We start from the raw sequence: 25,079 nt of genomic DNA, 5'->3' as shown, positions 1-25,079 counted from the left end.
CGCCGGATGCTCTCTCCTGGGGTGCGCGGAGTCGCAGCACTGGCACCGCAGCGGCAAGTCTTTGAGGCTCTGCAGTACTGGGGAATTCATAAGCCCTGAGCAGGCTATTGGGGGGATAACAGGGCAGGAGGCCTTCACAGACCAATTTGGGGAGACAGACGGGAGCTTTATTGCAAGGCGGGGAATTTTTGAGTGCGGACACAAATAATAGCGCTTCTGACTAGAGCCCCGCCCCCAAGGCCGGCTGCCGATCTGCAGCGGCCGTAAATTGTTCGCAATAAAGAGATGTCACCAGGAGGCTGTTTCAGGGGTTGGCAGGGTGGGAGACGTCTGGAAGCCGATTAGGGGAATATTTTGTAAAGCGTGGGAATTTCGGTTTCGGACTCTGATATCGGAGCTTCTGGCTAGAGCCCCAACCCCTGGGCCTGGCTGCTGATCTGCAGCTTCATAAAATTGGCTGCAGTGTAGAGGCGCCCCCAGGTGGCTGTTTTGGGGGCTTACAAGGCAGGAGGTGTCCTGAAGTCGAATTGGTGATACAGCCACAGAAGAGACCATAGTAAGAGGGTTAATTGCGGGGTTCTGACACATAGGTCAGAGTTTGCGGATGTGACCTCCTCCATGGGGCTGGCACCCAGCTGTGGGGATCCCTGAAGGCTGTGTTGCACTGTGGTGCTCCGGGCTCCCTGTTAACCAGATTTGAGGTTGCCAGGTCTGTGTCCCCTAAACCCTGGTGGCCCACACCCCAGAGACTCACACCTCTTGAGTCTGCAATATCACAGACTTTCCATCCCTGAATCCACCACACCCTGAGGTCCATCTGAGGTCCTTGAATGTCCTAGCCCTCAACATTTGCGTTTTTTCTTTTTTGTTTTCGTTTTGTTTTATTTTGTTTTGTTCTATTTTTATTTAATTTTATTTTTTTATTGTTCTGATTACTAACATTGCATTATCTACTAGTCTTTTGTCCCATTGTATCCCCCAAGGTCTTTTTTTTTTTTTTCAGTTATTTAGGCGGGGTTTTTGTTGTTGCTATTGTGCTTGTTCTATATCTTTTTCCTTTCCCTTACTTGTTCCCCTCCCTTTACCCACCCCCCTTTTTCTTTCTTTCTTTCTTTTCTTTTTTTTTTTTTCTCTCATCCCTCAATTTCTTCTTATTTTATTTTATTTTAATTATACAATAGGTGCTGCAGGGAACAACTCACATTTGCTGGGTTCCTCATCCTCCGTTGCCTCATTTCTGTGTGAATTGATTTTGGCCACCTACACTATCCCCTTTCCCCCACATCTTGATATCCTCCATCATCTACTGTCTCTCCTATATTCCACCTCCCTTTCTTTGATCCCCAAATTGTCTAACTCTTAATTTCTAATACCTTTGTTTTGTTTTCTGTCTTTTATCCACTCTTGAAACTATTGCGTTTCTTTTCTCTTTCCCTCTCTCACGAAAACACTAGCTTTTTAATTCATACCATATTCCACCCATATTCAGTCGACTACCTCATTATAGGTACTCTACCTACTGCTATAAATCTACACAACTTACATGAATGTAATATCCATCCTCCCAGATCTCATATTGTTGCTATGTTAACATTTATTACCAATACTACTTTACACATTTTCCTTTTTACACAATTGACTTACCCTGGCCCTAATACTTTCCTTCAAAGTGAACTCAGCCAGCAATAAGAAATTAGAATAAGAAGAAGAAAGTGACAAAAAGAAGATATAACACTTACACAAAAACAACAGCTAATTAACCTCCAAGACTAGACAAAGAAGCTAAGGAACTGATTAAACCTGTCAAGATAAAATGATGACCAGACAGCAACAAAAATCTACAAACCAAACCAGTAATCAGGAAAACATGGCTGAATCCAATGAACAAACTAAAAACCAAGAAGGGGAACAGAACTTCACACAAGTAATTAAAGATCTCAGAACATATATCACAGACAAATTTAATGAAGTAAAGGAAGAGGTTAACAATATGAAGACAACACTTGGAGGGGAAATTGCAGACATACGCAAAAAGATAACAGATATGATATGGGAATGAACACCACAGTTCAAGATATCAAAAATACATTCACAGCAAATAACAGCAGATTAGAAGAGGCAGAGCAGAGAATTAGTGATGTGGAAGACAGTACATTGGAAATCAAACAGATAGTAGAATTCATCAATAAAAAGATAGAAAAAATCCAGCTAGAATTTAGGGACCTGAATGACAATGCAAAATGCTCAAATATACATATTATAGGCATCCCAGAAGGAGAAGAGAAGGGAAAGGGGTCAGAAGGAGTGTTGCAGGAATTAATGGCTGAAAACTTCCCAAAATACTGAAAGAGACAGATGTACATATCCAAGAAGCACAGTGCACCCCAATCGTCATAAACCCCAACAGGCCCACCCCAAGACATATACTTGTCAAATTATCCAATGCTCAAGACAAAGAGAACATTCTAAAAGCAGCAAGAGAAAAGAAAACCATCACATACAAGGGAAGCTCCATAAGATTAAGTGCTGATTTCTCATCTGAAACCATGGAGGCAAGAAGGCAGTGGTATGATATAGTCAAGGTACTAAAAGAAAAAAATTTCCAACCGAGAATACTCTATCCAGCTAAACTAGCATTCAAAAATGATGGAGAGTTCAAAATATTCACAGATAAACAGAAACTGAAAGAGTATGCCAACAAGAAACCTCCCCTTCAAGAAATTCTAAAGGGAGTTCTGCAGGAAGAAAGGAAAAACAGGACAGGCATAGTTGGAGGAGAGTATAAGAGCAACAAAAAGGACAAAAGGAGAAGAAAAAACAAACAAACAAAATATGACAAACACAAGTCCAATCAAAATATGGCTAACATAAATAATTCCTTGAAAGTAATAACACGGAATGTCAATGGATTAAACTCACCTATCAGAAGATTCAGACTGGGACATTGGATAAGGAAATATGACCCATCTATATGCTGTCTACAAGAGACACATCTTAGACCCAGAGATTCATGGAGGCTGAAAGTGAATGGTTGGAAAACAATCTTACAAGCAAACAATAACCAAAAAAAAAAAGGCAGGATTAGCTATATTAATATCAAACAAAATAGACTTTAAATGCAAAACAATTGTGAGAGAGAAAGAAGGATACTACATTTTAGTAAAAGGGACAATCTGTCAAGAAGAATGAACAATCATAAATATTTATGCTCCTAACAAGGGCGCCTCTAAATACATAAGGCAAATGCTGGAAAAACTAAGTGAAAGAATAGATGCATCTACAATTATAGTGGGGGATTTTAATACACCACTATCAACCCTGGACAGAACATCTCAAAAGAGAATCACTAAAGAAATGAAATATTTGAACAGTATATTAGAGGAGCTGGATCTAATAGACATATACAGATGATTACACCCAAACACAGCAGGATATACATTTTTCTCAAGTGGACATGGATCATTCTCCAAGGTAGACCATATGCTAGGCCACAGAAAGGCTCAATGAATTCAGAAAGAGCGAAATCATACAAAATAATATCTCTGACCACAGTGGAGTGAAGCTGGAAATCTGCAAGGGCCAGAGGCCCAGATTTCACACCAAGATATGGAAATTAAACAGCCCACTCTTAGAAAAACAGTGGGTCAAAGAGGAAATCTCAAAAGAAATCAATGACTACCTTGAAACAAATGATGATAATGATAACACAACGTACCAAAATTTATGGGATGCAGCAAAAGCAGTACTGAGAGGGAAATTTATAGCCATAAATTCATATATCAGAAAAGAAGAAAGAGCAAAAATTGAAGAACAAACTGCACATTTGGAGGAATTAGAAAAAAAGCAACAAAGTAATCCAACAAGAAGAAGGAAGGAAATAACAAAGATAAGAGCAGAACTAGATGAAATAGAAAATAAGAAAGCACTTGAAAAGATAAACAAGACCAAGAGCTGGTTCTTTGAGAAGATCAATAAAATTGACAAACCTTTAGTGAGACTAACAAAGAAAAAAAGAGAGAAGATGCAAATACACAAAATAAGAAATGAGAAAGGAGATATCACCACTGATCCCACAGAAATAAAGACTATCATAAGAGGATACTTTGAAAAACTATATTCCAACAAAAATGACAACTCAGAGGAAATGGACAAATTCCTAGAAACACATAACCAGCCTATATTGACGAAAGAAGAAATTGATGATCTCAACAAACCAATCACAAGTAAAGAGATAGAATCCATCATTAAAAACCTCCCAAATAAGAAGAGCCCAGGGCCAGACAGCTTCACAGGTGAATTCTACAAAACATTCCGGAAAGAACTAACACCGATCCTGCTGAAACTCTTCCAAAAAATCGAAACAGAAGGAACATTGTCTAACTCCTTCTATGATGCCAACATTACCCTAGTACCAAAGCCAAACAACGACACCACAAGAAAGGAAAATTACAGACCAATTTCTCTAATGAACCTAGACGCAAAAATACTTAACAAAATACTTGCTAATCGTATTCAACAACACTTTAAACGAGTTATACACCACGACCAAGTGGGATTCATTCCAGGTATGCAAGGATGGTTCAACATAAGAAAATCAATCAATGTAATACACCATATAAACAGATTGAAGGAAAAAAATCACATGATTATAGCTATAGATGCAGAAAAAGCATTTGACAAAACACAGCACACTTTCTCGATAAAAACACTACAAAAGATCGGAATACAAGGAAATCTTTTGAACATGATAAAAAGTATATATGAAAAACCTACAGCCAACATCATTTACAATGGAGAAATCCTAAAATCCTTCCCTCTAAAGTCAGGAAAAAGTCAAGGATGCCCACTCTCTCCCCTTCTATTTAACATTGTCTTAGAAGTACTTGCTTGAGCACTGAGGCAAGAACCAGATATAAAAGGCATTCAAATTGGAAAGGAAGAAGTCAAAATTTCATTATTTGCAGATGACATGATCCTATACATAGAAAACCCTGAGAGGTCTACAACAAAGCTTCTAGAACTCATAAATGAGTTTAGTAAAGTCACAGGTTATAAGATCAATGCGCAAAAATCAGTAGCATTTCTGTACACCAATAATGAGCAAGCTCAGGAGGAAATCAAGGAACAAATACCATTTACAATAGTAAATTAAAAAATCAAATATTTAGGAATAAATTTAACTAAAGATGTAAAAAACTTATACACCGAGAACTATACAAGACTGTTCAAGGAAATCAAAGAAGACCTAAATAAATGGAAGAATATTCCCCGTTCATGGATAGGAAGACTAAATATTATTAAGATGGTCTATCCTACCAAAACTGATCTACACATTCAATGCAATCCCAAAAAAAATCAACACAGCCTTCTTTAAGGAACTAGAAAAACTAACTATGAAATTTATTTGGAAAGGAAAGAGGCCCCGAATAGCCAAAGACATATTGAAAAAGAAAAACGAAATTGGAGGAATCACACTACCTGACTTCAAAACATGCTACAAAGCTACAGTAGTAAAAACAGCATGGTATTGGCATAAGGAGAGACACAACACCAATGAATCGAATTGAAAGTTCTGATATAGAACCTCATATATATAGCCATATAATATTCGATAAAGCCATCAAACCCTCTCAACTGGGAGAGAATGACCTATTCAACAAATGGTGCCTGGAGAACTGGATATCCATATCTAGAAGAATGAAAGAGGATTACCATCTCACACCCTATACAAAGATCAACTCAAGATGGATCAAAGACCTAAATATAAGAGCCAAAACCATAAAGACCTTGGAAAGCAATGTAGGGAAATATCTACAAGACCTTGTAATAGGAAATGGCTTCATGAACATCACACCAAAAGCACGAGCAGCAAAAGAACAAATAGATAAATGGGACTTCCTCAAAATTAAAGCCTTCTGCACCTCAAAGGAATTTGTCAAGAAAGTAAAAAGGGAACCTACACAATGGGAGAAAATATTTGGCAATCATATATCTGATAAGAGACTTATAACTTGCATATATAAAGAACTCCTATACCTTTTTTTTACTTTTAAGATTTATTTTTTTATTTATTTATTTAATTCCCCTCCCCTCCCCCGGTTGTCTGTTTTCTGTGTCTTTTTGCTGCGTCTTGTTTCTTTGTCCGCTTCTGTTGTCGTCAGCAGCACGGGAAGTGTGGGCGGCGCCATTCCTCGGCAGACTGCTCCCTCCTTCGCGCTGGGCGGCTCTCCTTATGGGTGCACTCCTTGCACGTGGGGCTCCCCTACACGGGGGACACCCCTGTGTGGCACGGCACTCCTTGCGTGCATCAGCACTGCGCATGGGCCAGCTCCACACAGGTCAAGGGGGCCAGGGGCCTAAACCGCGGACCTCCCATGTGGTAGACGGACGCCCTAACCGCTGGGCCAAAGTCCGTTTCCCGAACTCCTATATCTTGAAAATAAAAAGATAAACAACCCATTTAAAAAATGGGAAAAAGATTTAAACAGACACTTCTCCAAAGAAGAGATACAAATGGCTAAAAAAAATGCTCCAAATCTTTAGCTATCAGGGAAATGCAAATCAAAACTACGATGAGATACCACCTTACTCCCATAAGATTGGCAGCTATGAAAAAAACAGAAGACTGCAAATGCTGGAGAGGATGTGAAGAAATGGGAACACTCATCCACTGCTGGTGGGAATGCAGAAGGATCCAACCATTCTGGAGGACAGTTTGGCGGTTTCTCAAAAAAACTAACCATAGATTTGCCATATGACCCAGTAATACCACTGCTGAGTATACCCAGCAGAACTGAAAACAAGGACACAAACCGATATATGCATACTAATGTTCATAGCAGCATTGTTCACTATCGCCAAAAGTTGGAATCAACCCAAATGCCCATCAACAGATGAGTGCATCAATAAAATGTGGTATATACATACAATGGAATACTACTCGGCTTTAAGAACAAAATACACTACAAGCATACATGATAACATGGATGAATCTTGAGAACCTTATGTTGAATGAAGCAACCCAGGCATTGAAGGACAAATACTACATGACCTCAATGATATTAAATAAGCAAGCTGCCTCAGAGAGCTAGAGACTGGAAGATAGGCTTACAGGAAATCAGGGGATAGAGGAAGGATGTAAGCTGACATCTACATGGGTGAAATCTATGATAAGCTGGAGGTAAGTATGTGCACAAGGAAGAGATAAAATGGGGGCATAGGGTTACCTTTGGGTGGGGCTTTGCGGGTTTGAGGGGGCCTAGGGATGGACGGATGGGTTATATTGCCCAAGAAATTGAGGGGAGGGTGGGGCAACATACGAACATAGGAGATTGTCAGGTGTTGGTTGAGAGTATAATGCTGAGAAAACCTTTTCAAAATATAATTAGGAAAGTTACCTGTTTAAGATACTCAAAGGGGATAACCTGACGCAGGACAGACTCCTAGGGAATATCTGAATGCTCATTTTGCCAGAGTGGGTTATACCATTGGGTCAAGACCCATATAATGAGAGTGAAGGTAGACCCACATCCTGGGGAGGACTAATGCCATCAAATAGAGGGAACTGTATCTCTCAAGAGAAAGGGGTGCTTCCCAGAGCATTAGGGCAGTTGAGCAAGTCAAGCCCTCAACACTGTTGCAAGTATCTCTGCACATGGCTCCTCAAGAAATGAAGATTGACTGTCACTGTGGGCCCCAAGGGGAGGGGGAAGTAGATATTGAATAGATGGAACCAAAGTAAATGTGAGGGCAAAAGAAGTGTTTCACAAGAGTACACAAGGATGGATATAAAACATGTAATATTACACCAAAAACATATAGGGGACGACAGACTAATAATATAAACCATAATGTAAAACATAGGATAACTAAAAAATTTAGAAAACTCTATAGCCTAAAGTATAAACCACAATGTAAACACAAATGTCACCTTGTTTGAAAGCTATTGTCTCAATATCTGTACATCAGTTTCAGTAAATATTATATGAATAAGTTAAAAGATTATCGCTGTGGAAGGGAAAAGGTTTTATAATGGGTATGTGGGAGTACTGTATATTGTATATATGAATTACTGTGATCTAAGGCTCTTGTGAAGAGAAGCTCAATAATTAGGAAAAAAGAAAAGAAAAAGATAGGATGTAGAATTTCTCCAAATGAATATGTATTCTATATCTAACCTTTAAACTCATTGCTATATTCCATTTTACTAGTAAGGGAACCTGACATTATATTGGGCTTCACTTTTCAGGAAGTTTTGGATCACAGAGTGGTTCAACAATGGCAGTGGAGGAATACTGGTATGGGATGTTATTGACAGGCCATATATGGTTGACAGGGAGTAATACAGGGCATGTGTCCAGGGTGCATGGAAATGTTTGGATATACTCATAGTGGCCGGGGGGGGGGGGGGGGCTCTGTCGTGGTCCCTAGGGGAGCAGCGGCAGTCCCCCAGGTGCAACGGTAAGGACCAGGAAGGAATGAGGGTCCAACAGTGAGCCCCTGATACTAATGACTATGTTTGTGAGCCTATACACCTGCAATAAGAACAAGGCCTAGAGCAGCACTGTGCCTAAGAGTTCCCTACTGACAGCCTCCATGTTACTCAAATGTGGCCAGTCTCGAAGCCAAACTCAGCATGTAAATGCAATGCCTTCCCCCCAGCATGGGACATGACACCCAGGGATGAGCCTCCCTGGCACCAAGGGATCACTGCCAAGTACCAGCTGATGACATAACTAGAAAATGACCTTGAATTAAAGGTTCAACGCGGACCAGCAGAATATCCCTGTCTACATATAATAACAGGAGTTAAAAATGCTGTTTGACCTAAAATAAGGGGGAAATGGAAAGGACAAATGAGTTTATATGGCTATGAGTCTCTAAAAAAGAGTCTGGAGGTTGTCAGAAAGATTGCCCTTATGCACACCTGAGCAGAGTCTCAGAGACAGATAAAGTAGATACAACCCCAGGTATTGGTCCTTTTGAGGGCTAAGACCCACAGGTTCTATTGTCATGGCAGATGGGGTTCACTGCCATGTCAGTTGGCCCTTCTTTGGAGCTGGTGTTTCTGTGTGATGGAGCTGGACTCAGATGGGATCTCTTTTCACAAGCCTTTCATGCTACTTTACTGGAATTGTAGTTGGTGCTGGGGTTTAAGATATATCTAAGGGATTTGAATCTCTGGACTGACAATATGATAGCCAGGCCCTGAGCCTCAACAGACTTCAGCTCCTACACTCTGATTTATTGGACTTACCCCACTCAGCTAACATGGAGTTGAAGAATGTCAACCACCACACGATGGAGCCTAGAGTGCCTACAACTGAAAGCAGGAGGATTGCATCCAGTATCCATGTGGAATCTAAGCCCCCTCTTGACATAGATGTGGAATGGACACAGCTAAGCCAAGGTCCACAGAAAGGAGGAATACAGTAAGGATTAGAGTGGACTTAATGATATTCTATTCATGAACTATTGTGGTTAATAATCGAGAAAATGTGGCATTGGTGTGGAAAAAGTGGCCATGGTGGCTGCTGGGTGCGGGGAATGGAAGGAAGAGATGAGATGTGGAGGCATTTTCGGGACTTCGAGTTGTCCTGGGTGGTGCTCCAGGGACAATTGCCGGACATTGTATGTCCTCCCATGGCCCACTGGATGGAACATGGAGAGTGTGGGCTATGGTGTGGACCACAGGCCATGGGGTGCAGCGATGCCCAGAGATGTACTCACCAGATGCAATGGATGTGTTCTGATGATAGGGGAGAGTGTTACTGTGGGGGGAGCGGTGGGGTGGAGGTGGTGGGGGTGAATGGGGACCTTGTATTTTTTTAATGTAATATTTTTTTAAAAATGAATAAATTGAGTAGAATTTGAAAAAGAAAAAACAAATAAATGGATAAATAAAATATGGTACATACAAAAAAGAAAAGAAAAGAAAAGAAAGAGAACAGACAGAGACAACCAGAAAATAAAAAGATGAAAGATTGTTTTAAAAAGCCAGAAGATCCCAGGAATTAGGTAAGCCAAACTCCAAGAAGTTCAACAAAACCCATGTATCAGCCACAGCCATCGCTGCCACCCTACACCAGGGCACGGAGGCAGCAGGTCTGGCTGCCAAAGACTCGTTTGCCAAGAGGGTGGGGAGACATTTAAGGAAAGGCAATCCCCCTCAAAGAAAGGTTCTTCAAAGCAAGAATTATAATTATTTACATTACTGTTATTAATCACCCCAATGATAACAACTAATGGCCACAGGGAGCTTATGCACCAGGCCCTTCAGGCACACAGTGACAGGTTTCTCCAGGGTCACACAGGGGAGCAGGAGAACTGGGAATTCAAGCCTCCTCCTTCAGCAGCTAGAAAACATTTCAGCCCACACCCTCAGACCAAGGGCAGGAAAAACATTCCTACAGAAACTCAACAACTACGAAATATTATTAAGTCAAATATCTGGAATACCTCCTTGCAAAAGCTATTTTTGTTTTGTAGTGTTTGTTGTTGTTGTTTGGAAAAGAATATATTTTGAGCATGCTCTGAAAATAAATTGCTCAGGGCCATGGGATGTGCAGGGAAGAAACTGAACAGAGTTGATAATTCAACTCTCAAGGTGTATTTATTGCATACAATTTTGGAAGTCATGTAGGAGACGAGAAAACAAAACAATGAACCAAATTGGAGACAAAATATTTGGGATCCAGGCCTGGGTTCATCTGTGATTCACTGTGTTACTTTGGGAAAACGAACCTCTTGTGGCCTCAGAGCTTCCACTTATGCGATGAAAGTGTCTGCTTGTGGAACTACTCTCAAAATCAATTTGACTAGCTAAAAATCAACTACCACGATCCTGGGAAAATAAATGCATCTATATTCGCCTTGACTGATTTGGTAGTTCTCACCTGTCCGCCATGCCCACAAGGCTATGAGAGGTTTCTCCGGTGCAGTCCCCCTGCTGGCTCTCAGCATGATTATAGAACCAGAGGTCTCTAAGAGAGGTCTACAAAAGGTCTACAATAAAGGGGAGTGGAAATTATTTTTACAGTCATAAAAGATTCTTTGGGGATGCATCTACCTATACATAATTTCTCAGAAACTAAGGAACAATTTTTAAATATGTAAAATTAAAAAGTTTTTAATAATAATAGGGAAAAACTATTTTCTTCTAACTTATGAAAGTTAAGAAGAAAGGGTGTTAGCATGGGAGAGAAGCTGAAATACACTAGAAATATTCTATAAAAGCAGTAAAATTTTAGCAGACACCACTCTGAAGCCCACAGATCCTCTCCTAGGTCCAACTTATTCCTGTTGTGATCATCAAAAAAGAAAAGCCTTTATCTCTAAAGCAGTGTGAGTATCTCATGCTTTGATAGCAAGTGGACACAGGGATAGGGAGGATGGGGTACAGAACCACCAGCCTGGGGAACAGGCCTGATGGGAGTTAAGATAGACCCACATTCGTGGTTATTATCATATCTAAAGGAGGATTGAATGCAATTTGGCACTTCAGCCTCAACATCCAAACAAAGCATGCCATTACAAACTGTGACACAGCTGTTTTAAGGACTGAAATAGCTCAGATCAAGAATGAACTTCTGTAGGTACAACCCCAGGTATTGCTTCTTCTGAGGGCTACAGAGACCCACAGGTTCTATGGTCTTGGCAGATGGAGTTCAGTGCCATGTCAGTTGGCCCTACTTTGGAATTTGTGTTTTTGTGTGATAGAGCTGGACTTAGATGTGATCTTTGTCCACAAGTCTCTCCTGTTACTTTACCAGAACTGTAGTTGGAGCTGGGGTTTAATATATACCCAGGGGACCTGAATCTCTGGATGTGATAGCCAGGCCCTGAGCCGCAACAGACTTGTAACTCCTATACTCTTGTTTATTGGACTTACCCCATTCAACTAACATGGAGGTGAAGAAGGTCAACCACCACACCAGGGAGCCAAGAGTGCCTACAACTGAAAGCAGGAGAATTGCATCCAGCAATTCTTGATATAGATGTGGAGTGGACACAACCATTCTAAGGTCCACAGGATGGAGGAATAGAGTATGGATTAGAGTGGACTTACTGATATGCTATTCATGAACTATTATGATTAGTAATAGAAGAAAATGTGGCATTGGTGTGGAGAAAGTGGCCATGGTGGATGCTGGGGGTAGGGAGTGGGAGGAAGAGATGTGATGTGGAGGCATTTTTGGGACTTGGAGTTGTCCTGGGTGGTGCTGGGGACAGTTACCAGACATTGTACGTCCTCCCATGGCCCACTGGGTGGACTGTGGGAGAGTGTGGGCTATGACGCAGACCATTAACCTTGAGGTGCAGCGGTGCTCAGAGACATATTCACCAAGTGCAATGAATGTCTCATGATGATGGAGGAGGTTGTTGTTATGGGGGAGTGGGGTGAGGGGGGTGGGGGGGTATATGGGGACCTCATATTTTTTTAATGTAACATTAAATAAATAAAGACAAAAAGAAAAAAAAAGAATGAACTTCTGCGAGACAGAGTAAACTACAACATAAACTATAATCCATGCTGTGCAGCAGTACTCCAAAATGTACTCATCAAATGCAATGAATGTACCACACTAATGAAAGAAGTTGTCGATGGCAAGGAGTGGGAGTGTGGGGAGTGGGGTATATGGGAACCTCTTACATTTTTTAATGTAATAATTTGTGTGATCTATTTATCTTTTAAAAATAAAAATAATAATAATAAATGGGGGGGGAGGAAAGAACCAACTTCTCCAGGAAGCAGATGTGCTCAGGTGACTGGGCTCCCATCTACCACATAGGAGGTCCAGGGTTTGATTCCCAGGGCCTCCTGGTGAAGGCAAGCTGGCCTAAGCGGAGTGCTGGCCCACGTGGAGAGCTGGCACAGGAAGATGATGCCACAAAAAGAGACACAGAGGAGAAACAGTAAGAGACACAGCCGACCAGGGAGCTGAGGTGGCACAAGAGATTGAACACCTCTCTCCTACTCCAGAGGGTCCCAGAATCAGTTCCCACTGCCACCTAAAGAGAAGACAAGCAGACACAGAAGAAAACACAGGAAAAGGACACAGAGAACAGGCAGCAAGGGCAAAAAAACAACGGCGGGGGTGGCGGCGGGTGATAAATAAATCCTTTGGGAAATAAAAAAGAATCACCTTGTTTGCTTTCAGAAGGCGAGACTTTTTCTAGGGCACACATAGGCCCACTCTCAACACATTCTGATGGGTCTAGGGCCTGATGTAGCTGTCCCTCCAGGGGCCAGGCTGCAAGTAAGTAAAGTAAAGCTAATACAAAGTAGCAATGGAATTTGAGGAAATGCCAAGTTTAAAAGCCCGCTGGAGAGAAACAGATGAACGGGGCTTAGTTTGCCATGAATCAGTCCATTATACACCTAGGGCGTTGCCTGCAAAAGATGTCTGGTTGAAGGGTGCAATTATAACTCCTATATAAAGGCCAGGATCCCCAGGCCTGTAATTCCACAAGCATTTTGGCCTGAATCCTCCATTTCTCTCGGCAACCTCAGTAAGTCCTCTAAGAAAAGAATTCTATTTGTGTTTGGTATTTTCATAATTGTTTTACTTGCTTGGTACTTTTACATGGACAATTAGATTGTGCAGATGTATTTTTTACTTTCTGGAGAATTCTATGACATTCCTTACACTGACATGTTATTAGAATGCTAATATTTTCAAATATCGTAAGGACAGTATCTAAAGAACTGTTCCTGTCTTAGTCTCCAACCACTACTACATGCTCAGTGTTAAGTTGTCTGCATCTTCTCCACCAGGCTTTGAATTCCTTGAGGGAAAAACCTTTCTTATTCACCTCACATTCCCAGGTACAGCCCAGGGTTCACAAATGCCTGTAGAATTAGTTCATTCATTATTGTTGCCTTCACAGAACCTTCTAGTTGCAAAGGACCTCAGAGGTCAGGTGGTTCTTTAAGCGACATCAGAATCAGCTGGGGAGTTTTTAAAATGTAGATTCCAGGACCTGGCTTCAGACTGACTGAATCAGTATCTATGGAGGTGGGACCTGGGGTCCTTATTTCTCTAAAGGTCCCTCTAGTGAGTCTAAAGTACAGCAAACTTTGAGAACCACTAACCTAATCCAACTTCTCACTCAAACTAGGAACAATTCATTTGTTCATGTACCCATTCATCAAGCCTTTATTAAGCCTCTGTTATATTCTAGGTACTAGGGTAAGTATAAAATAGATAACAAGTTTCCTGGCCCTCACAGAACAATCTCTGAAGGAGATAGATAAGAAACAAGCAATTAATATGCAATGTAACATGTATCATAACAGAGATATGTACGAAGAAAAAGATCATTTGATGCAGATGATCCTCTAGTCCTGCTCTTTACTTTCTGGGCCAGGTAGTTTAGTGTGGACAGCCTTCTGGAATGCTCCACTAGCACTGTCCACAGAGGAACATCTACCTTCAGATGTGGAAGGAGAGATTGTGCTGAACTTACTCCAGGTGAGTCCATATGGTGCATTCGTGGCTATAGAGCTGAAAGGGCCTGTTCAGTTTCTGCAGTCTTCATTTTGAGGATTATGAGTTCTGTTACTGGAAATGAAAGATAAACTGAAAATGTTTTTCTTTCTTTCACAAATGCCAATTGCACGTCTGGCATTACAATTAGGTCAGATCTTTACACTGTAATCTACCTCCAAGAGATGGAGAAAGAATGGATTATAGTAGCAATTCAGGAAAATAAAAGAAGTTGGGTATTCTCAGTTGCATTCCAGGTGCATTTCAGTTGACAAAACAAGATGACTCGCAGTCTTCTGAGGAGCATTATCAGTATCATCACTGTTTTCCACAAGCATGCCAAGAGTGATGGAGACTGTCAGAGGCTGAGCAAGACAGAACTTAAGAAACTTCTCCAACAGGACTGTGAAGTGGCCCTGATGGTAAGAAGGACAGCGATTCACTCTCCTTGCCCATTTACTCTGTGACTTGGGACTTTCCAGTTGGCTCCAATGGTACTACCCTCTCCTGGCTTCCCCTCTCCCTTTCTAAGCAATTTTTTCTCAGGGTTATTTCATGTCCCTCTTCTTCTGTCCATCACTGAGAGTTAGTAGTCTCTGAGATTCTCTTCTCACTCTGTGTATTTCTCCTGGTGATTTCACTGATTCTCTTTTCAACCATTCTCATACACTGATGACTTTCAGAGTCACTTCATCAGCCCAGGTCTTGCTCCTGCACTTCAGACCCATACAGGTAACACCCTGCTGAGCATCTTCCTTGGATATTTCACAAGCATCTCACATTCAACCTGTGTAAATCTCTCCACCTCAGACCTTGTCCTCCTTCTTCATTTTGTGTCTCAGTGAATGCAGCAGTACCATCCACTCATCTGCCCAAGCCAAAAACCCTGGTGGGCATCAGCTTTGACACTTTCCTCTCTTTACTTCTCTCCTCTAATTCAGTCACCAAGTTCTACTTATTCTGACTTCAAATACATATCTTTCTGAGTTGTCCACTTCTCTCCATCCCCACTGCCCCTGCATTGGTCCAGGCCATCATTATCTCTGACCTGGACTACTGCAATAGCCTCCTAAATGGTCTCCCTGCTTCTATCACCACTACCCACAATCTATTAGCCAACTGCAGCCAAAGTGATCCAGTTTAAGTGTTTGCTTTATAAGCTTCCATTTTATCCCTGTGGCAATTATCACAGAATATTACAATTGTCCATTTACCTGTCTCTGAGGGGCAGGGACTATCCACATGCCTGTATGTTTTCCTTTGTATCTCTAGCATTTGGTTCAGTTTCTAGCACATATTCATTTATTCATTCACTTGACCAATATTTTTTTTAAGATTTATGTTTATTTATTTACGCCCCCCCCAATTGTTTGAGCTCACTGTCTGCTCTCTGTGCCCATTTGCTGTGTGCTCTCTGTGTCTGCTTGTCTTCTCTTTAGAAGGCACCAGGAACCGAACCTGGGACCTCCCATGTGGGACAGAGGCGCTCAATTCCTGAACCATCTCAGCTCCCTGGTTTGTTTTGTGTCTCATTGTCTTTCCTCTGTGTCTCTTTTGCTATGTCATCTTGTTGTGTCAATTCATCACACCTGCCCGCCAAGCCAGCTCACCTTCTCCAGGAGATGGGACCTGAACTTGGGGTCTCCCATATGGTAGGCAGAAGCCCAATCACTTGAGCCATATCACTTCCCATCATTCGACCAATATTTATTTGCATCAATTATGTGCCACATATCTTGCTAGCCTCTGAGAAAGACTGACAAGCAAACTAGACGTATATCCTACCTTCAAAAAGCTTATAGACAATAAAAGAATAATTATAAAAATATGTAGTTAAAAACAATGAAAAATGTTAAGTTCTTTTGGGCAGTTAGAGAAGATTCTTTGAGGAAGTGACATTTAAGTCAAGACATGAAGGATCTGTAGAAGTTGAGAGTGTGAAGATTGGAAAGAAGAGTGTCTAGGGAAAAAAAGAAGAATGTGAATAAAGTCCCTGGGTCAAGAAATAGCTTCACATGTTTAAGAAATTCGAAGAAGACCAGTGTGGCTGGCCCAGGAAGATGGCAGAGAAGAGAAAAAAGTGGAGAGTCAGGGACTGACTCACACAGAGCTTTGTACACCATGTTAAAGAATTTAGATGTTTTCCTAAATTTAACAGGAAACAATGGAAGATTTCTAAACAGAGAAATAACAAGTTCTAATTTACAGTTTTTAATTCACTTGACTTCTAGATGGAGAATGGATTGTAAAGGCACAAAAGAAGCAGCAAAGGGATCTTACAGAGGGCTTTTCCAACAGTACAAGTAGGAGATGATGGTAGCTTGGATTGGAATCCAAACAATGGAAAAGAAAAGAAGTAGATGGATTGATGATATGTTTTGGAGCTATAAAGGCTTTAAGATGGGCTGAATTAGAGGGGTAAATGAGAGGAAATAATCAAAGATGGTACCAAGCTCCTAATTTGAGAAACTGGAAGGCTGGTGATACTATTTACTGAGATGGGGAGAACTTAATGAGTAGATGTGGGAGGGTGTCAAAAGTTCAGAGTTCAACATGTTGACTTTCTTCTACCTGTAAGATGTCAAAAAAAAAATGTCACCAAGGCATTTGGATACACAGGTCTGGCACTCAGAAGAGAGATCTAGACAAAAATCTAATTATCATCTGCTAATTGATGGTATGAAGGCATTGGAATGAATGAAAAGATAAAAACTTCGGGTGAGAAAAAGGTCCAAGACCAAATCCTCAGAAACTCCAATATTTTAAGTTGAGTAGAGGAGAAATTAGGATAGAACATGTAAAAAATGAGACCAGAGATATAGGTGGAAAACCAGGAGAGTGGGATGTCATGGAATCTGTGAGAATGTTTCCAAAGGAAGGATTAGCAAATTGTGTCAATTGATAGGTCAAATAAAATGAGGGTTGAAGTATCCATTGTTTTTGGCATTGAGGAGCTCACTTGGTATGGTAGTGAATATGGAAGCCAGAATTACATGGATAAAAGATGGAATAAAGGGTAAAGAACTGGAGACATTTACAGATAACTCTTTCAAGAAGCTTGGCTATAAGTGGTGAGGAGAGATATTGGGTGGTAGGAAAAGAGATGTGGAAATACGGTACAAAGAAGATTTTTAAAATAAGATAGCTAATAAAGCATACTGTAATGCTGTCAGGAATGATCCAGTGAGATTAAAATATTGAGAAGTCAGAAAAAAGGGGAATTATCAGAAACAATTGAGTTTTTCAGAAAGTAAAGGGAAGGGACTCCAGAGCATAAAGAGATGGATTTTTCTTTGATAGAAACAAGTAAATTTCCTCTATTTTTCTAAGGAAGAAGAGTACACATCAAGGAAAGTATGTTCCTTTGCTTGGATAAATGAGAGAGTTCTAGTCTGATGGCCTACATTTTATTTTTGAAATGTGAAACAAGGTTATCAATGACAGTTGATGAAAGAAAGGGGGTATGGATGGTTAATAAATATTTAATAAAATAATTTTATTTTCACTGTGATCTCAAAATATAAAAATATACATAATACTGCCATAGAAAATATTATCCAATTAGATATTCAACAAAAGGAACAAAATGAAATAGGAAAAAGAAATGTTAATCTCCCCTAAGTAATTTTTTAAATAACAAAGGAAACAGAAGAAAAGAAAAACTAACAAATGATTTAAAACTACCTCCTTTCTTAATTTTTTTCTTATAGAAAATAAATTCTGAGACAACAGAAAAAATCCTCCAACAGCTGAATCAAGATGGTGATAAAATGGTTGATTTCAGCGAATTCGTTTTGCTGATGCTCAGAGTGACAAAAGCCTATTACGTATGCATAAAATCTCTCTTCTGCCCTGAATTAAAGGAAAGAGAGAGGGGGTCTGAAATTCAGGAACAACAAGCAACAGAACTAAAAGGCAGGCAACTGGAGAAAGAAAAACACCAAGGGAGAGACCAGAGCCAAGAGTCTCAGAATGTTCAAAGGCATGAAGTGAGAGACCAGATCCCAAAAGCTAGGGATGATGGGTGTCATCGAGTGAGATATCAGAGCCTAAAATCACAGAATGTTAGAAGAAACCAAGTGAGAAACCAGATCCAAATACCAAGGGATGATGGGATTCATAGTGTGAGAGATCAGAGTCTAGAATCCCAGAATGTTGGGAGACAGCAAGCGAGAGGTGAGACCACAACACTAAGACATGATAGAAGTCAAGATAGAGACCAGAGGCAAAACCCACAGAATGATCTGCAATATGAAGTGAGAGACCTGACCCCAGAAAATCAGGATATTCAGAGACATGAAGTGAGAGACCAAATTCCAACATCAAGAGTTGATAAGAGGTGTCAACTGAGAGACCAGAGCCTAGAGTCCCAGGATATTCAGAGATATCGGATAGACCTAAGCCCTGACCTCCAAGATGGTGCAAGGCTCCAAATGAGAGACCTGACGCCAATTCCAAGGCATGATAGGAAGCATCAAGCAAGAGCCCAGCGCCCAGAGCCCCAGGATGTTGGTAGTCATCAAGTGAGAACCCTGAATTCTGAATCCCAGGATGTTGAGAGATACCAAGCGAAAGACTACATCACAAGACCAAAACATAATAGGAATCATCAAGTAAGAGACCATAATGTAGAACTCCAGGATGTTGAGAGATTCCAAGTAAGAGATATGAGTCCTAAATTTCAGGATATAGGGCAATTTCAAGTGAGACACTTAAGCGGTGTGACCTGGGATGTTAGAAAACAAGTCAGAAAACAGATCTTGACATTAAGGAATGAAGACAGTCTTCAAATGAACGATCAGAGGCAATATTTCCAGGATGTTCAAAAACACAAAATCCCAATGGCAAGTGATGATGGAAGACAACAAATGAAGAATCAGACTCTAGAATCCCAGGACTCTGGGACATGCCAACTGAGAGATCATATCCCAACACAAAGTGATTACAGGAATCTTCAAGTGAGAGACCAGAGGCTAGAAAACAAAGACTGTTCAAGACAATCCAGTATGGTGCAGATACTAAAACCAATAGTTGATGAGAGTTACCATATAAGAATCCAGAGCCCAACACCAAGGGATATTGAGAGGCATCAAGTGAGAAAATATAAGACTCTAATATCTAAGGGTGTTGGAATTCGACAAGTGAGAAACCAGGTTCCAACTCCAAATAATGATGGGAGACATTTAGTGCAAGACCACAGAAGAGAATCACAAGATCAGTCAAGGCAAAAAGGTAGTATGCAGACTTTAGATCCAATAGTTGATGAGAGCAATCAAGTGGAGAACCACAGCCCAACACAAATAAATGAAGGCAACTATCAAATAATAGACCAGATTCTCACAAAAGACATTGAATGGTGTCAAGTGAGAAACCAGAGCCCAGAATTCTGGCATAATGCAAAACAACAATATAGAGAGCAAATCCCAACACCAAAAGTTGGTGATCATTACCAAATAAGAAATAAAAGCCCAGAAGTAAGTAATGGTGAGATGCATATTGGTGACCAGAGACCTACACCAACAGAGAATGATATACAAAACATTAGTGATAAGACCATGACACCAAGAAATGATGAGAAAAGATACCAAATGAGTGAACTGAATTCACAACCTGGGTGCAGTGAAGCACAACAAATTAGAAAACAAACACCAGCAGAGAAGGATAATGAGAGACAACAGAAGAGTGCTCAGACTTCAGCACAAATGGATGATGTGAGACATTCAATAAGAGCACAGAGCTCAGAACTGCAAAATAGTGGAAGACAGCAAATTAGAGAACAGAAGTCATATCAAGGAGAGGATGGAAGATTAGGAGTCACTGATAAGACCCCAATACCTCAGAACAATGGGATATACAAAGTGAGGATTGAGTCCTCAGAAACAAAAAATCATTGGAAACAACAAGTAAGAGACCTGAACACAGAACACAGGATTGATGGGAGAGGTCAATTGAGAGACTTAAGCTTAGGAACCATGAAAGATGGAAGCCAAATTAGAGAACAAAGATCAGGTCTAAGACAATATGAAAGACACCAACAAAGACACCAGATTCCCACACCAAGACATGATGAGAGAGGCCAAATGAATGATATGATCCCAGAACTCAGGAATGATGGGGAACACCAAGAAAGGGAGAGGAGACCAGAACTCAGAAATACTGGGAGAAGTCAAGTGAGAGACCAAAGTCCAGAACCCAGAAGTAACAGCAGACAACAAATGAGAGACCTGAGCCCAGAATCCAGGAATAATAGGCAATGTCAAATGACAGAAATGAGGCCAGAGCCAAAAAATGATGGAAGAAGCCAAGTTAGGGAGCAGAACCCAGAATCCAGAAATGGTGAGAGATATCAAGTGAGAGACCTGAGCCCAGTGCCCAGGAATGATGGGAGATGTCAAGTTAGGGAACAGAGGCCAGAAACAAAGGATGATAGAAGATGTCAAGTGAGAGACCTGAGTCCACAGCCCAGAAATGATGGGAGAATCTCAGTTAGGGAGAGCCCTGAACCCAGGAATGATGGGAGATGCCACATTAAGGAACAAAGACCAACTCCATCAGAAAATGAGAGACAACAAGTAAGTGACCGAAGCCCAGCACCAAAGGATGATAGGAGACTTCAAGTGAGAGACCTAAGTCCTGAAGCCAGCAGTGATGGGAAAAGCCAATTTAGGGGGCACAGAACAGGTTCAAGACAGTATGAAAAATTCCAGCATAGAATCCTGATTCCAGCAGCAAGGGATGATGGAGACCAAGTGAGTGATCTGAGTCCAGAACACAGAAATGACATGAGACAACAAGTGAAAGACCTGAGCCCAGAGACCAGGAATGATGGGGGACACAAAGTTAGGGAGCAGAGCCCGGAACCCAGAAATGCTGAGAGATATCAAGTTAGAGACATGAGCCCAGAATCCAGGAATGATGGACACCAAGAAAGGGAGCAGAGGCCAGAACCAAAGGATGATAGAAGACGACAAGTGAGAGACCTAAGTCCACAGCCCAGGAATGATGGGAGACACCAAGTGAGAGTCCTGAGCTCAGAACCCAGAATTGATGGGAAAATCTCAGGTAGGGAGAGTCTAGAACCCAGGAATGATGACAGAGGTCAAGTGAGAGACCTGACCCCAGAACCCAAGATTAATGGGAGATGCCAAGTTAGGGATCAGTGGCCAGTTCCCACAGAAGAGGAGAGACAACAAATGAGAGACCAAATCTCAGCACCAAGAGATGATTGGAGATTCAATGCAAGAGACCTGAGCCCTGAAACTAGAAATGGCATGAGATGGCAAGTGAGAGACCTGAGCCCAGAGACTAGGAATGATAGGGGACAACAAGCTAGGGAACAGAGGCCAGAATCCAGAAATGATGAGAGATATCAAGTGCAAGACCTGAGCCCAGAGCCCAGAAATGATGGAAGATGCCAGGTTAGGGAGCATAGACCAGAACCAAGGGAAAAAAGGAGACACCAAGTGAGACATCTGAACCCAGAGCCCAGAAATGATGAGAAAATCCCAATTAGGGAGAGTCTAGAACCCAGGAATGATGGGAGAAATCAAACGAGAGACATGTGCTCAAAATCCAGGATTGATGAGAGATGCCAAGTTAGGGATCAAGGGCCAGTTCCCACAGAAGATGAGAGACAACAAGTGAGAGAACAAACCTCAGCATCAAAGGATGATTGGAGATTCAAAGTGAGATATCTGAGCCCCAAAATCAGTAATGAAGGGAGAAGACAAATTGAAGAGCAGAGACCAGTTCCAAAACAATGTTCAAGATTCCAATGTAAAAACCAGATCCCAGCACCAAGGGATGATGAGATAAGCCAAATGAGTGACGTATGCTCTCAATCAATGAATGATGCAGGACACCAAGTCATGGAACAGAGATCACATACCAGTATTGATGGGAAAAGCCAAATTAGGGAGCAGAGAACTCCAACAGAAAATGAGAGACACCCAGTAACAAACCAAACTCCAGTACCAAGAGATGAAAGGAGATTCCAAGTGAGAGAACTAAGCCCAGAAATCAGGAATAATGGGAGAAGACATATTAGAGAGCAAAGAGCAGAACCAATGAACATTGACAGATGCCCAGTTGGGGGGGCAGAGATCAGTCTCAACAGAAGATGAGAGACACCAAGTAAGAGACCTACCCCTAGCATCAAGTGATGCTGGGAGTCATCAAATGAGAGACCCGAGCCCTGAATGCAGAAATGATAGAAGAAACCAAATTAAAGAACACAGATCAGAACAAAGAAGACACCAAGTTGGGGAGCAGACACAAGCACCAAGACAATATGAAAGATTCCACAATAGAGACCAGATACCCACACCAAAGGATGATGAGAGAAGTCACATAGGAGACTTGAGTCCACGACCCAGGAATGATGGGAGATGCCAAGTAAAAGATCTGAGCCCAGAATCCTATCATGATGGAGAACACTCAGCTAAGAAGCAGAGAACTGAATCCAGGAATGATGAGAGACAAGAGGTTAGAGAGCAATGGCAGGCTTCAAGAGATAATGAGGATCATCTTTGGAGCAACACTAAGGGAAACTCTAGAAGAGGCATATCTCTGAGAGAACTTGACAATGAAACAGAAAAGCAGCTGGGGAAAGAACAAGATCAGGTGCATTTTACTAGGCAGAAGAAAGCTGAGCTTAGAGTTCTAGATCCTTGGGGATCAGTAGCCAAGAGAAAAATTGGACCAATAACCTGTGAGGTATACTTTTTTCCCAAAGAGAAAGATAACTGGCTATGTTATTGTCTGCATGACCCATCTGTAACAACAAATACAAGAAGCAGCCTTGATTGTACAGGTTTGGGAGTATTTAAGAATCACGACAGTAGAGGAAGCTATGGCTACTACCCAATTTGGGATCCAGAAGAGGAATATTTGTACCAAGACGAGGAAGAAAATTGGGAAGAGTGTGCTGATGAACAGCAGGACAATCCCTATCAAGTTTGTAAATCTGGCCGTTAGAAGTATGAGAAGAGTCGTAGAGTCCCAGAAGATCCCAGCTTCTCTGAGGATGAGTTCTGAAGTCCCTTACATAAAATCTAAGAATTCTTCCTCCCCAGTTCTCTAAGCTGGTTGTTTGGGCATTATTTTCTTCTTCTTCCTTCATGAATTTCTGATGCATCTCCAATCTCTAATAGGTGGAACTCCATCAACTTTTGGTTTCTGGGACTAACATTTTTTTTAGGAATGGCTTATAGTGGAAAGAATAATTAAATATAAAATGTATTCCAATAACTCTGATTTCAACATCAATGAATCCTAACTCTCTCAAGAATAAGCCTGCATGTTCAAATTATAAACCTCATAAAAATCAACAATAAATGATTAGCAAGCATTAACTTCTTCTTGATTTTCTTCTACTCTTGAAATTCATCCCTCTCAAAATGAAAACTGGGATGACACAAAATAGCATCTAGAACAGGGTTAGTTTTTCACTCAGCAAACATATATTCTTTCATCCATTTATTCAAAAATAAATATTCACCTATTGGGGTCTAAAACAAGAAAAACAAGTCCTTCTATGTGCTGCTATGAAAGATACCTTTAAAATAAAAACAGTTTAAAAAGTAAAGAACAAAATAGTGCAAATGCAAACAAATAAAGCAGAGGTTTCAATATTAAGATTAGACCAGGGAAGCAGATGTGGCTCAAGTGATAGGGCTTCCACCTACCATGTAGGAGGACCAGGGTTCTACCCCTGGACCTCCTGGTAAAAAAAAAAAGAGAAAAAGAGAAAAAGAGAAAAAGAGAAAAAGAGAAAGGAAGGAAGGAAAGAAAGAAAGAAAGAAAGAAAGAAAGAAAGAAAGAAAGAAAGAAAGAAGAAAGAAAGAAAGAAAGAAAGAAAGAAAGAAAGAAAGAAAGAAAGAAAGAAAGAAAGAAAGAAAGAAAGAAAGAAAGAAAGAAAGAAAGAAAGAAAGAAAGAAAGAAAGAAAGAAAGAAAGAAAGAAAGAAAGAAAGAAAGAAAGAAAGAAAGAAAGAAAGAAAGAAAGAAAGAGAGAGAGAGAAAGCCTGCTGCATGGCGAGCTGAGTGTCCATGTGGTAAGCCGAGTGCCCGGGTGGTGAGCCAAGCACCCATGGGGTGAGCCAGTGCTGGTACAAGTGAGTCACACAGTAAGATGATGACACAACAAAAAGAGAGACAAGGGGAGAGTCAAGGTGAAGTATAGCAAAAACCAGGAACTGAGGTGGTGCAGGTGACAGGGAACCACTCTCCACATCAGAGGTCACCAGGATCAAATTCCCATGAATCCTAGAGGACAAAAACCAGCAGGGTGGGGGAGGGGAAAATAAATAAATACATCTTTTAAAAAAAGATCAGACCAAGTAAAATTCAATATAAAAGTAATAAATGAATCTATTTTAATGATGAAGGGTTCAATCCAGCATGATTGAAATGAAAAGATAAAACTTTCATTCAATCATTAAACAAATATTTATTGAGCAATTATGAGCCAAGCACTGTCTCAGGTGTTGGGGATACAGTTGCAAACAAGACAAAGCCTCCCACCATGGAGCTTGCATTCTAGTGGGGAAAATCATGTGCCAAATCTGACGAACAACATGGCATCCAAATAA

The 25,079-nt window shown here is 40.9% G+C and overlaps 1 protein-coding gene across 1 annotated transcript in view; it reads left to right on the top strand.

Moving 5' to 3' along the window:
- TCHHL1 (trichohyalin like 1) overlaps positions 1-23,465 on the top strand; it is a 51,888-nt gene extending 28,423 nt beyond the window's left edge. The window contains 4 exon segments of the mRNA XM_071207285.1: positions 14,371-14,474; positions 14,825-14,911; positions 18,200-21,551; positions 23,224-23,465. Coding sequence (XP_071063386.1) covers positions 14,371-14,474; positions 14,825-14,911; positions 18,200-21,551; positions 23,224-23,465 — 3,785 coding nt within the window.
- The last annotated feature ends 1,614 nt before the right edge of the window (positions 23,466-25,079 follow it).

Source organism: Dasypus novemcinctus, chromosome 13 (assembly GCF_030445035.2).
Source record: "Dasypus novemcinctus isolate mDasNov1 chromosome 13, mDasNov1.1.hap2, whole genome shotgun sequence".
Taxonomy (NCBI): Eukaryota; Metazoa; Chordata; class Mammalia; order Cingulata; family Dasypodidae; genus Dasypus; species Dasypus novemcinctus.
The sequence above is the reverse complement of the archived record's forward strand: the minus strand, read 5'-3'. Positions and strand labels throughout refer to the sequence as shown.